General features: G+C 39.0%; 1 protein-coding gene across 3 annotated transcripts in view; it reads left to right on the top strand.

Annotated features, from left to right (window-relative positions):
* Positions 1-12,164, top strand: part of LOC121871532 (E3 ubiquitin-protein ligase rnf8-A-like) — a 31,549-nt gene extending 19,385 nt beyond the window's left edge. For 2 of the 3 annotated variants that reach the window (XM_042373975.1, XM_042373966.1), the window contains exons 7-8: positions 3,941-4,536; positions 10,801-12,164. In XM_042373975.1, coding sequence (XP_042229909.1) covers positions 3,941-4,536; positions 10,801-10,844 — 640 coding nt within the window. In that variant the 3' untranslated portion in view covers positions 10,845-12,164. The remainder of the gene's footprint in view (positions 1-3,940; positions 4,537-10,800) is intronic. The other variant, XM_042373984.1, reaches the window with a different exon arrangement.
* Positions 12,165-12,776: the final 612 nt, after the last annotated feature.

The following is a 12,776-nucleotide window of genomic DNA, read 5'->3' as shown; positions in this document are numbered from 1 at the left end:
TATATACATGTGTGTAGTTCGAGTTTTTAAGATCAAATTTTTTGGCAAAAAATTGGGGGTCGACCTCTAAACGGGTAATAGTTTTGTTTGGTAGAAAAATATTTACCAGTAACTACCAGTAAACAATGGAAACGACGCACCACCAGCTGTGAGTGTTGGTACAGTTGCCAGGGCAGATCTCTTGCATCATCATAGCAAGCCCAAAGTAGCCAAATGCATGGTACGGTAGCACAGGACGATGTAAAACATAACGCATTCATTTTTTAAAGTTTATTTATAGATACATAAATTTCTGTTCATTATATTTGAAACATCAATCTTTGTTAATTAAATTTGAAACAAAAGAAAACTACGATACCGTATTTCTAAATACCGGGTCTTTTCATTAAAATGTTACATCACAAGTATATTTTACCTTAACTGTGATTGAATGAATATATTCTCAGAAATAAATATGGAAATGTAATATTTTTGCTGAAGTGACGTACGTATTACAGTGGAAAGTGGGATAAAATCATGACGAAAACAATGACGCGCTTTCTTTCGTTGTTCAAAAGATTTTACCGTAATCGCTTTTCGAATGGTTTTCAGTTAAAAACTGTCGTATTACAATAATATTCTATCCTAATTCGCTTGAATAAATAGTACGATACCATATTTCTGAATGTTTTCATTAAAATCCACCAAAATCATTTTCCTTGTCATCGTCTAAAGCACCAAACAGCTCCTCCCAGTCTTCTCCTTGAACAGTGCTAGAGGGTACGTGTTTTTCGAATCGTTTTCAGTTAAAAAACTGTTACATCACACGTATATTTTACCTAAACTGCACCTGAATGAATATATTCTCAGAAATAAATAGTAGTTTTGCTGAAACGTGATGTATTTCAATGTAAAATAGGATAAAATACATGACGAAAACAAAAGACTTTACCTAACCTTCCGATGTTCAAGAGATGTTACTCGTTTTTTTAATAGTTTTCGGTTAAAATAGTTATATTACAATGATATTCTATTCATACTGTGCTTGATATAATACATTCACGGAAATGTAATATTTTTGCTGAAATGACGTACGTATTACAGTGGAAAGTGGGATAAAATCGTGACGAAAACAATGACTCGCTTTGTTTCGCTCAAAAGATGTTACCGTAATCGCTTTTCGAATGGTTTTCAGTTAAAAAACTGTTGCATCACAAGTGAATTAGGATGGAATATTATTGTAATACAACAGTTTTTTAACTGAAAACCATTCGAAAAGCGATTACGGTAACATCTTTTGAACGAAAGAAGCGAAAGTCAATGATTCGTCACTTTCCACTGTAATACGTACTTCATTTCAGCAAAAATATTACATTTCCATATTCTCAGAAATAAATAGTAGTTTTGCTGAAACGTAATGTATTTCAATGTAAATTAGGATAAACTACATGAAAACAAGACTTTACCTAGCCTTCCGATGTTCAAGATATGTTACTCGTTTTTCAATAGTTTTCGGTTAAAATACTGTTATATTAGAGATATTCTATTCATACTGTGCTTGATATAATCATTCACGGAAATGTAATATTTTTGCAACTACAATGCTGATGTCAACACAAGCGTGGTTACAGCGAAACTGACTGACGGAGCGAGCGCGGGAACGCGGGGTGGCGCGGGCGATGTGTGTTTGTGTGTGTGTGTGGTGTCGCACGTGATTTGAATAATGTATATTCCTTTGAATGTATATTCCTCCAGCGGCAATCCGCGTGTTTGCAAATCCGTGTAAGCTAAACCCGCATATGTTAAGGGCTGACTGTATTAACTACAGAAGTACTACTTGGCTACTGTCAAATATGTCGTATAGACTGGCACTGGAAGAGTGGAATGTGCAGCTGAAGTTTTGTGTCTGTTAATTTTTAATCATAAGAATTATCAGTACATTTGACCTTAAACTTTGCATGCAGTTTTTTCCTCACCTTTGCAAGTCCTCTCCTTGTCTTGCTGCTAGAATTGAAATTTGTACAAACTTTTCCTTTATAAGCTGTCATTTATTTTCTTTAACTGCTGTCTGATTTGTGGTTCATCATAGATCAGTTGACACATTGCTGTAAAAACATGCATACACACATCATTTATTCCTGTCTGTCCCATATGGCACCTACCTTAACCTGTTCTTCCCTCTCTGTCTTTTTCCAAGCATTTGCTTCTGAATTATGTACAGTATCAAACTTTTTGCTTCACATTTTCTGCGTGGTCTACCACCTGAAGAATGCTGGTTGGTACCCTAACTTTCAAAGACCGTGATTGGCTGTCTATCCAAACATTTCCTTTGCGTTTACATTAACTTCTTTCCATATTTCACATTATCTGCATCCTGCTCACCCCACATAGTGCATTAAAGTAATTTATTTATTTTTCATCTTAACTTTCTTCTACTTCCATGGATGTACTGTACAGTATTGTTAAAAAGGACAGTATCTGCTAGGACGGGTCCATTGACTTCGGAAATGCTACATGCAACTTGTGATGTTTCGGGAAGGTTGGGATGCGTGACTCTGTGGCATTCTGTTTCTACTACATTTGGTAACCGAACATCATATTAATTACGCCAAAATACACCTTGCATTACAACATGCCCTTCAAATTCACGGAGGTTAGGTTCTTAAAATGGCCGCGAATCACCAAATCCGTGAATAACATTTGCGGATGGGGGGGGGGGGTACATTTTTACTTATGTACAAAGAAATGTGTATTCCCTTTATGTGTTTGCCCTTAGGACAATTATTTCTTTTACCTGTATTGTATATACAGATATATGTGCGTGTATGTGTTTGTGTCTACGCACACACACACACACACTAACGTATGCGTCACCAGCCTGGTCGTCTTCTCTCGACTCCACCCAACATCGTTAGCTAGAGAAGGTACAGAAAAGGGCCTGCAGAATCATGCTTGGCTCAGAATACTCAGGCTACACCAACGCTCTCTTCACCCTGGAAATGCCATCCCTCAGTGACCTCCACCACCAAGCACTGGAAAGGTTTGGCAGCCAACTAATGCACCACCCTCGTCATCGCCACCTCCTGCCACCGGCAGCCCCCCACCCACCACGCGCAGTCCGCCACTATAACAAAATTCAGCCCATAAGAGCCTGCACTGATAGATACAAGAACAGCACCATCCCATCTATTGTTAAAATAATAAACAACTCCTGATTTATGTACTGTACAGCCCTGTAAATGTATTCAATGAATATTATATCATTATGTCTAAATCAAATGTAAGTCTGTATTTTTTCAGCCACTGGCTGCAACTCTATGAATAAACTGTTTATTACTATTATTATTATTATTATTATTATTTTTAGTATTACAGGTATTATTATATACAATAGTACAGGTAAAGGAAATTACTGACTGTAGAATGAATGGCTCCCTGTCCCGGCCGCAAAAATGTTCGCAAATTTAAAACTACCTGCAGACATTCTTGAGCACTGTACATCCAGGGTGTCATCCGCAAATAATCAAGGACTGCAAAATAGAAATTGCGAATTATCCAGGCGTACTGTACTTATGTTAAACTATAGACCAAAGTAAATGCATGTCCTAGTATCTATCATCTGTGGTCTCATAATGTTTCATATAGTGTGTGGACAGATACTTTTTTGAGAGACTGTGCCAATGTTTAATGTTTGTAAAGTTTTCCTGGCATAATGCTGTTGTGTACCCCCAAAAAATTTGGATGTATGATACAAATGAGCATATAACTATTACTGTCATCTTGCTTACAGCTTATCTCCAAAAGGTCTCCCACAAGTTACTTTTCTTTTTCAAAGTGGGATTTATGTGTTTGGCTTTCCTAAAGGAGAATAATTTCTTTTATCTTTATTTTAATTTGATTCTTTAGTTAAAGATAATGTCAGCAGCTTAACTAAGAAAATTATTTGGTGGTATTTTTACAGATGGGAGGATCATGCTCAGTTTCAAATCATCATACTCCCTCTTCAAGAAGAAGCTGTGAGTGTAGTTGATAATAATAGCAGGACGAATATTCCACAAGGACGTACTGCTCCAATAATTGAGAGTCTACCAGTACATCAAAGGCAAGGTATATCTGATTCAGTAGTTCCTCCCGGGATTGGCAGAGGTGGCAGCAATCCGTCACCTAATAATGGAATTGAAGCACCTGGAGGATCTACTGCTACTGACAGTTCTCGGAGCAGTCGAACCTTGAGAAGGCCGGCAGCCAGACCATCCATGCGAGCTAATAGTGGTTTGGGTGCTGCAGAAGATCCCATTGTATTAGGAGCTAATGAACCACTCTCAACTTACAGAGTGAGTCAAAGACAAGGCCGATCACAAACCGGAGGAAACCAGACTGGACATCCTCCTGATACAAGAAACCCCCAGCCTCAAAGAAATGAGCCACAGTCTCCTGTACCTGGGACTTCAGGAACAATAACAGTGAGGAACAGCGATGATTTCACGGATTCAGACTCATCCACATTGTCGGGGGATGAAAGTTATTATGGGGGTTATGGGCGGTGCTTCAACTGTGGTATGTATAGTTCAAAATAGTTACAGTATATTAAGAAATTTGTAGCTCTTTTTTGAGGTAGCCCGAATTGTTTTCCCCACATTTTATGTGTGGTTGAGTTGCTAGCTTTGTTTATTCATGGAAACAGCATAGTGGGGGGGGGGAGAAAATGAGATGCATTCACTTGAAACTGCAGGTGGCAACTGCTACACTAATGTGATGCTGAAACAGAATGTAATGTTTTCCACCAATCTTTTATATTGGTGCATGGTCTTTTATGCAAAGATAGTCATTGGGTGAAATGCATCAGGGAATTCTACATGTAACTTCCCCCCCTCAATCGCAATATAAAGTGTGGTAGGTCACTCATGGTGAATTTTTAGATTTTTCCATGCTCCATTTACCTTTGTGTGCAGTACATGGCACTATTATTTCAGTATAGAGATGTATGTACATTATGGATCTTTATTTACTCGCTTCATACCTTTCAAGTCTTTAGAAACTTTATTACCCATAAGAGTGACAAGAATCTAACTATTCCTGAGTTACCAGATAAGTTTCTAAACATGGATATAACATGAACTTGTACTGTACTAAGTTACTAATACCCAGATACTGTATACGTTGTTCCCTCACATGGGTCCGCATCCCTGAGGTGATGTGTTAGTTCAAGGGCTTATGATAAGAGTGGCCACTTCTCAGTCTTGCTTTTGTAAAATTCTTTCATTAACTCTATGCACAAGCCACTGTGTGTGTTTCCTTTTTCTCAGAAATTTTGGCCAACTTATATATAGCTTGTTTTCTAAATACTATGTATTAAATTGGATGTAACATTTACACAAAGCTGAGATCTCTCACTCTTTAGAATATGTATTAATAGTCTTGCTCTTTTCTCAACAATATGGGGTGAAGATCGAACTAATTGTTAGGAAAAGCTGTAAAACTCAAGATTTTTGTCATGGTTGAATGTGTTATGGTTATTTTTAAGGTTATTGGTCTGTTGGACGTCTTGCTTGTCCCCATAACATACTGCGCTGGTCCCTGGCCAAATGGGCCCAACCTAACCTTTCCATTTGGTTTGGGGGTCAGTTGTAATGGGTCCCAGGCTTGTAGATTAGTTTAGATTGAGGTCCACATGAACTGCAACCTACACACTGAATTCTTTCTAGAATTTTAGGTTAGTCACTAGCTATACTTTTCATTGCACTGTACCCTTCTGAATCTCCCACATGTCCACACCCTTCAGTTATTTCTCACATTTTCTTTTTCTATCCTCATAATCATTTTGATATTGTTGTACTATACTTCATGATATTTTTACTGCTTACAATATTTACTCATACATTGGAGGCTTATTCCTTCTCGTCACTAAGGCTCACAGGATACCACCAAATTTCATTCCAGTTCTACTGTCATTGCTAGCCTTTGTTAAACTTGATTCCAAATATTTTAATTCATTCAACACCTCTTAACTCCTTATTCCTAGTGAAAGTACCCATGTAAGCACAAAAACTTTATCATTGTTTGTATACTTTACAAAAGACAGTACTGTATAACATTATCCTTTATGCATTACCAGTTTAGGGACTAACATAAAATAATGTACAGTTGGTCCTCACATTAAGCGGTCCCGCAATCCGCGTTTCACCGTTACCGCGGTGCCTTGCCAGAACCTAACATTTTCACATTTCGCGGTCGCGAACGCCATTCCGCGGAGAGTGTCCGGCGCGACGCTATTTTTAGATTTGCCTCACGCGCCACCCGCCTGCCTGCCTCTCCCTCCTCCTCCCTCCTCCTCCTCCCTCCGCTTGGGCAAGCGGCGCGGTAAGGTTGCGCAGTGTGTCTTTGTTGCGTTATCACTGACGTCATATGACGTATCAGACCTGTGATTGGCCATGCATCCCTACCCTCCTCTGCTGCTAGCTGTAATTGGCTTAAAGTATTATGACGTGTCCACCCGGGGCAGGGAGGGAGGGAGGAGAGACGACGCTTGACCTAGCCGCGACAGTCTCATCCCTCAAGGCCACTCCGTGTTATCGCGCATCCATTGTTCCGTAAAATGGCTTCCGCCGGACCACCACCCCCAGAGAAAAACCTTTCCTTACCTGGACCCAGCGGCACTAAGCCAAAGAGGACACGACGTTCCTTAAGCTACGAGGTGAAGTACCAAATTATTCAAGATTTGGAGAAAGGAACACGGCAAGTTGATCTCGCGCGCCAGCATGGCGTCAACGAATCTACGATCCGGACTATAAAGAAGGATTCAGCCAAGATAAAGGAGCACATGAAGATCACAAAGTCTACAGGTGCTTCTATGATCAAGTATTTTCACAACCGGGTGCTTCTCAAAACAGAAAAATTACTTGTGAGGTACTTGGTGCGTCAGGCGCGACGCAACATGGCGGTCGACACGCGCTCTGTGAAGGACTACGCACGTGAACTGTACATGGCAGTGGCACGAAAGATGGGAACTTCAGAGCCCAAACCCTTTACTGCTTCCTCTGGGTGGTTACAGAGGTTTAAGATCCGGAACAAGATCACCAATATAAACATTGGTGGTGAAGAAGCGAGTGCTGATCGTGCTGCGGCTCGGGAATTTCCTCCGTTTTTACGTGAGATTATGGAGGAAGGACAGTACACCGACGACCAGGTGTTTAACATGGACGAATCTGGTCTTTTCTGGAGAAAACTACCTTCCAAGTCCTACATTGTGAAGAATGCCAGCAGGATTCGGGGCCGGAAAATGCAGAAGGAACGCATCACCGTATTGTCTGCCACCAATGCCTCCGGTACCTGTAAGCTCAAGTTATCGGTGATCCACACAGCCCGCAAGCCGCACGCCTACAAAACCATGGACATGACCAAGCTAAATGTCCACTGGCTGACAGCACGTAAGGCATGGATGTTCTCTACACTGTCCCTCTCCTGGTTTGATGACTGTTTTGTTCCCGATGTAAAAAATTCTGTGAGCAACAGAATGTCCCATTTAATATTTTGTTGCTGCTGGACAACGCACCAGGACACTCGCCCCTACTGTTAGATCGTCACCCCAACGTAAAAGTGGTCTTCCTTCCTCCGAACACTACGTCTATATTACAGCCCATGGACCAGGAGTTGATTTGCAATGTGAAAGCTGCATTCTCAACAAAAAAATTCCAGCTCCTGAACGACTACACCAACACCAGGGAAGAGTTGCGTGACCTGAGTGACACCACCACCGATAGCAAGAGCGACGAAGATGAGGAACAACGGTTAGAACAGCAAAAAATACTCTTCAAACAATTCTGGAGAATATTTAACATCAAGAAAGCTGTGGACATCTTGGTGGAGTCATGGGATCAGCTGTCTATTGCTACAATTCGTCACGCATGGAGACATGTGTTGCATGGAATACCAGGTGAGAGGAGGAGTCAATCTGTGACTGGTGAGGTTCAGAATGTTGCAGTAGCAGTGGACCTTGCCAGAGAAGCTGCGCAGACTGTTACAGTTCCAGGCTTCTCCGAGACCACCAACGACGACATCCTGGAGGTGATCAGAAATCCTGAAGTGACTGCCGACGAGATGTTGGAAGAAGAACACGTCAGTGAAGAGGAGGAAGAAGGTGCGTCAGTCTCCGAAGAACACAGTTTAAGTCATAGTGATATTAAGTGTGCCATGGAGTTTGCAGAGAAAATTAAGTCCGTCCTTTCCCGCGACAATGACGATGACCGCTATGAAGTCTTCCATAACCGGCTGGTGCAGGCTATGGAGCCGTACATCACGGTGTATCACGACAACATCAACGCCAGCCGTCAGCAAAGCATAACAGATTTCTTCACCCGCAACCCACCACAGCCAGCCCAAGCCAGTGATAGTGACAGTGAAGTTGACTTTGAGGGATTTGTCAGGGAAGCCCTGACAACTGTAAGTGACAGTGATGATGATTCACCTAGTAATGGTGATTCACCTGAGGGCCAGTAATCTGCCCTCTGCCTCGGAACCAGCCTCCATCCCCGTATGCCGACCCATCTCTTCTACTACCGTAAGTGTTCCACAAAATTTTTAGTTTTTTAACCTATTCTTTATTTTTCCTATGTTAACCTTTATCTTTCCTAACCTAACTTCTTCTATATTACTTGTTTTTTCATACCATCATAAAGTTAAGATAAAATTTTTACTACAACATAGTTGTGTGTCGTCAAAAAGTGGAGTTTGGGGATCGGCCTGGACTCCATTTCAATTAATCCCATATGTTATGTTATTCACTTTCCGCGGGACCCTCTGGGTTACATTAACCGCGTAATGTGAGGACCAACTGTATTGTAATTCACATTCAGGATGACTACATCAGGGGTCAGCTTCTAGAATAGGGAGATATTTTACGACAGTATGAAAAAGAAATTCATTACAAATCTCAACAAAGAATTTATCTGGGCACACTGAGTAGGTGTTAGTCTAGGTCATGTGTCAGCTCTTGACCCACTTTTTTGAGGATATTAAATTACAGTAATATCTCCGTTAGCCGGAATCCCTCAAACCCGGAGTTCTCCGATAGCCGGAATTTAAATTTTCTGAAAATTTCCACGAAAATTTTCCCGATACTCAAAAAATTCTGGGGACGGGAGTTTTTTTCGGGTATGAGAGATGAGAATCGGGCGTATTTTCTGGAAATTCCAAGAAAAATATTCCGTTACCCGGAAAATTCCGGGGATGAGGGATTTCTTTCTGGCTTTGAGAGTCGTCTCGATACCTGGAAATCTCTCATTCCCGGAAGTGCTCCACACCGATTGTTCTGACTAACGGAGATATCACTATTATTATTAATTTTTTTTTTCTTTTGTATATTGTATATACTGTATACACTTACCTTCTCTTGTTTAGCTCTATCACAATTTTTAGGCAGTTTATAGGGTTTACTGTATGTATGGGCAGTCATGGTGATGCCTGGTAGGATTATTCTGTTGATGCAATCAGTGATAAATCAACTTTTTTTTTCCAATTGTATGAGTTTGTAAATGGTGTGAATATGTCCTTTGGTATTTTTAATTACTCTAGTATAGCAAATGTGTTGAGCTGTGTTGTTCTCCTTCCACAGCTTATTTGTTCGATCTAAGAATTCATAATTGACAAGAAAGAAGATTAGGCATTGAGCATTTAAAAGCAGTGTTGAACATTTCTTAAATTTCATTGAGATAAGTAATGAATAGGAAAGTCATACTGTACAATATTGTATAGACTGAATATATGTGGTGTGAGTTCAATTATTTCACTCAATTATTTCAGAATATATTCTGCCATATTTGGATTGGTGAATTTAGACATATTCAGGGGTTAGATATTTTCCTTGTCTGTAATGAAAGGTATATATTCACAGACATTTAGACTTGTAAAACTAGGATGTAGGAAGTGATAGTTAAGCCTGATGATATCTTTCGGTCTTGTTGTGGGAGAGGAACACTGGGAGAGAAAACATTTGTTGTATCAGTTAGAAAAGTATATGAAGAAAGAGAGTACTGTATGCTGCTCTCAATCCTGACCACCCAGCACCAGTAGTGGGCAAGGATACACTAGAGGGAGAAACATTAAGAAAAAAGTTACATCATTATTTTCTAACAGCAGATATTTCAATTTTATTCTGAAAAAGTTCATTAATCTGTAATACACTTGATAGATGTGAACACTGTACAGGTATCCCCTCCTTTACAAACGCTCGAGATATGAAAATTTGCTTATACGAATTTCCAAATTTAATACATCGTTCTTATTTAACAAAAGCTACCCTTGCTTATACGAATTTTGGTCCCAGCAAAAAATTTAAATCGTGCATTGCTGTGGCCAGTATTAAGGCCACACAGTCAAGTTTTATGCAAATGGTGGTTGTGTTAAACTTTCATTTAGCTCTTCCTAAATGTATTTAGCTGCATATTTTCATTCAGATATTATTTTATTAATATTTTTAATGTGTAAAGTAGTAAGTTACAGTACAGTAGTCGGGTATTATTTTTCATTAGTTAGGTAGGTTTTTGTTCGTGAACTGATTTCATGTTTTGGGGGTATTACACAGTACAAGTTTTCTTGTCGTCGGGGAACCAAGCCCACTTTTTTCCCATTTGTTCGAGATACAAAAATTCACCTGACAAATGGTTTTCCAGAAACCTAACCCATTTGTTAAGCAAGGGGTACCTGCAACTGTCTGGGCATTCTAGATAATATTTGGATATGTACTCTTATGAAAACTGTGGATGCTGTATTATTTTGCACCAGAACTTGATTACATGTTTTTTTTATGCTTTTCGTATCTTTTAGGTCGTCGTGGTCACTGGGTCAGCGGCTGTCCTTACAACTGGTAAGACTCCATCAACATTCAACTTTCATTTGCATATTTTGATACTACAAGACTGGACTCCGCTCCCTCATATCAACTGAATATCCTCGCATAAAGTGTTTTCCTTCTGTATAAACTAAAGTTTTGCAAAAATCAAAGTGTGATATTTTTGTCTCAAATAATATGTCAGTGGAATGACCTCACTCTGACGGCAAAGCTGAGAAGGCGTCGGTCAGGAAAGCAACGTGATAAAAGAATCTCATAAATACCAGACTTAAGGTTCATAATGACAACAGCTTCATTTATATACGCTCCTATATTGCATCAAATCTGAACTGTACTTGATGCCTCTGAACATTCCAGAATGCTCAAATTTGGATGTACTGTATTATTTGAATATTTTTTTTTCCCACCAGTTGGAAATCATATGCAACTGCCATTGTTCAGTAATCTTTATTTTGTACCATTTTCAAAGGTGTCAGATTATTTAAGGGGTATATTTTTATTCCCGTCTGTTGAAATCGTTCAATTTATAGAAAAAATTTCAATCTCATAGTACAGTACAGTAGTCCTGTGAACTAGAGATGTGTTGATTAATTCACCAGTACTGTAGTGACTCCTTTTATGTTGATATATAATACAGGATAGTATTTTCTACTTTGTTTTATTTATTTTTTTTCATAAAATTTTCGCCCCAACTGCTTTTCCCATCCCCTTTGTGTGAGGTTTGTTTATGTCCTTAATCCAACACTTCACATAGGAATGGGAAAAGGTAACAGCTAATGGGTAGATATGTACTGCAGTATAACATTTTAATTAACAAGTGCTCTACTATACTGTATATGGTAAGGGACAGGAATGGGCAAATATTGTTTTGTTTCCTTTCAATTGCTTGTCTAAGTTTGATATGTAATGTAAAAGAATTATTTTATGTTTGAAATAAAAGACTTTGAGTGCTAAATTTGTTGTTACAAAAAGTTTAATGGTTATGTTTTTTTCCTTTATGTAATAATGTCATGGTCCTCAGTAACCTTTTACCTTTATGTAATAATGTCATTGTCCTCAACATTTTTTCTTTTATGTAATCATGTCATGGTCCTCAGTAACATTATTTAGATATGTTGCCCAACTCAGGTATGTTTCATGTTCTGGAACTGTACTTCAATTATTTGAATATAAAAGTTCAGTACAGTATCATAATTAAATGAAGTGATATATAAAAAGCATAAATTTTATTTTATTTTCTGTGGAAGAAGTTGAAGTTTTTATTTGAGGCCATAGCTCTCTCCTGTACTTGATTAGTCTTCTTTATCTTAAATAAATTGAAGATCTTGTGGGTTTTTTATGAATTTGTCACTTGTACCTAAACAGGGCAGAGTAGAAGTTAGGGTAAGAGCTCAGTGTTTTTTACAGAATGTGGATTTGTGGTGCCTCTGTTTGGAATAACTGTACAGGGTATTCACCAACATTCATTTTGGATACTGCAGCACCTTGGAAGAGAGTTTCTTGAGGCAAGCACTACTTGGTGGATCTCTTTGTGGTATGTAATGCAAGATTTGAAGTACTTAACTAGTCCACTGAAAATTATCTTGAAGGAGCATTTTGAAGTAAAACATAACCAGCGATGCCTAGCTCAACTTGATGCTTGGTGTGAAGTCTTCTCTTCTTGCTGGATGATATTTGAAGAAGTTAGGTCAACTTGAACTTCTTCAGCAATGCTGTCAAAAACATTTCAGGTCATGCCAAGTTCAGTAAAATGTCTTTTCTTCCTTGTGAGAATTCTTTAGCAATAGAGCTATCTGGAAACACCAACCCAAACATTTCACCTCATCCATCACAAGACCTGCAGCTGTCATTATCACAGGATGCAGACATCACCTGATTTCTACTGTTATTACTTCACCATGAAATGTACAGGTAAGTGAGCTACTGGTTAATTTGAAGAAAATAAGTTTTC

Source organism: Homarus americanus, unplaced genomic scaffold (assembly GCF_018991925.1).
Source record: "Homarus americanus isolate GMGI-L3 unplaced genomic scaffold, GMGI_Hamer_2.0 scaffold55871, whole genome shotgun sequence".
Taxonomy (NCBI): domain Eukaryota; kingdom Metazoa; phylum Arthropoda; class Malacostraca; order Decapoda; family Nephropidae; genus Homarus; species Homarus americanus.
Note: the sequence above shows the minus strand (reverse complement) of the source record. Positions and strands in the feature narration are given on the sequence as shown.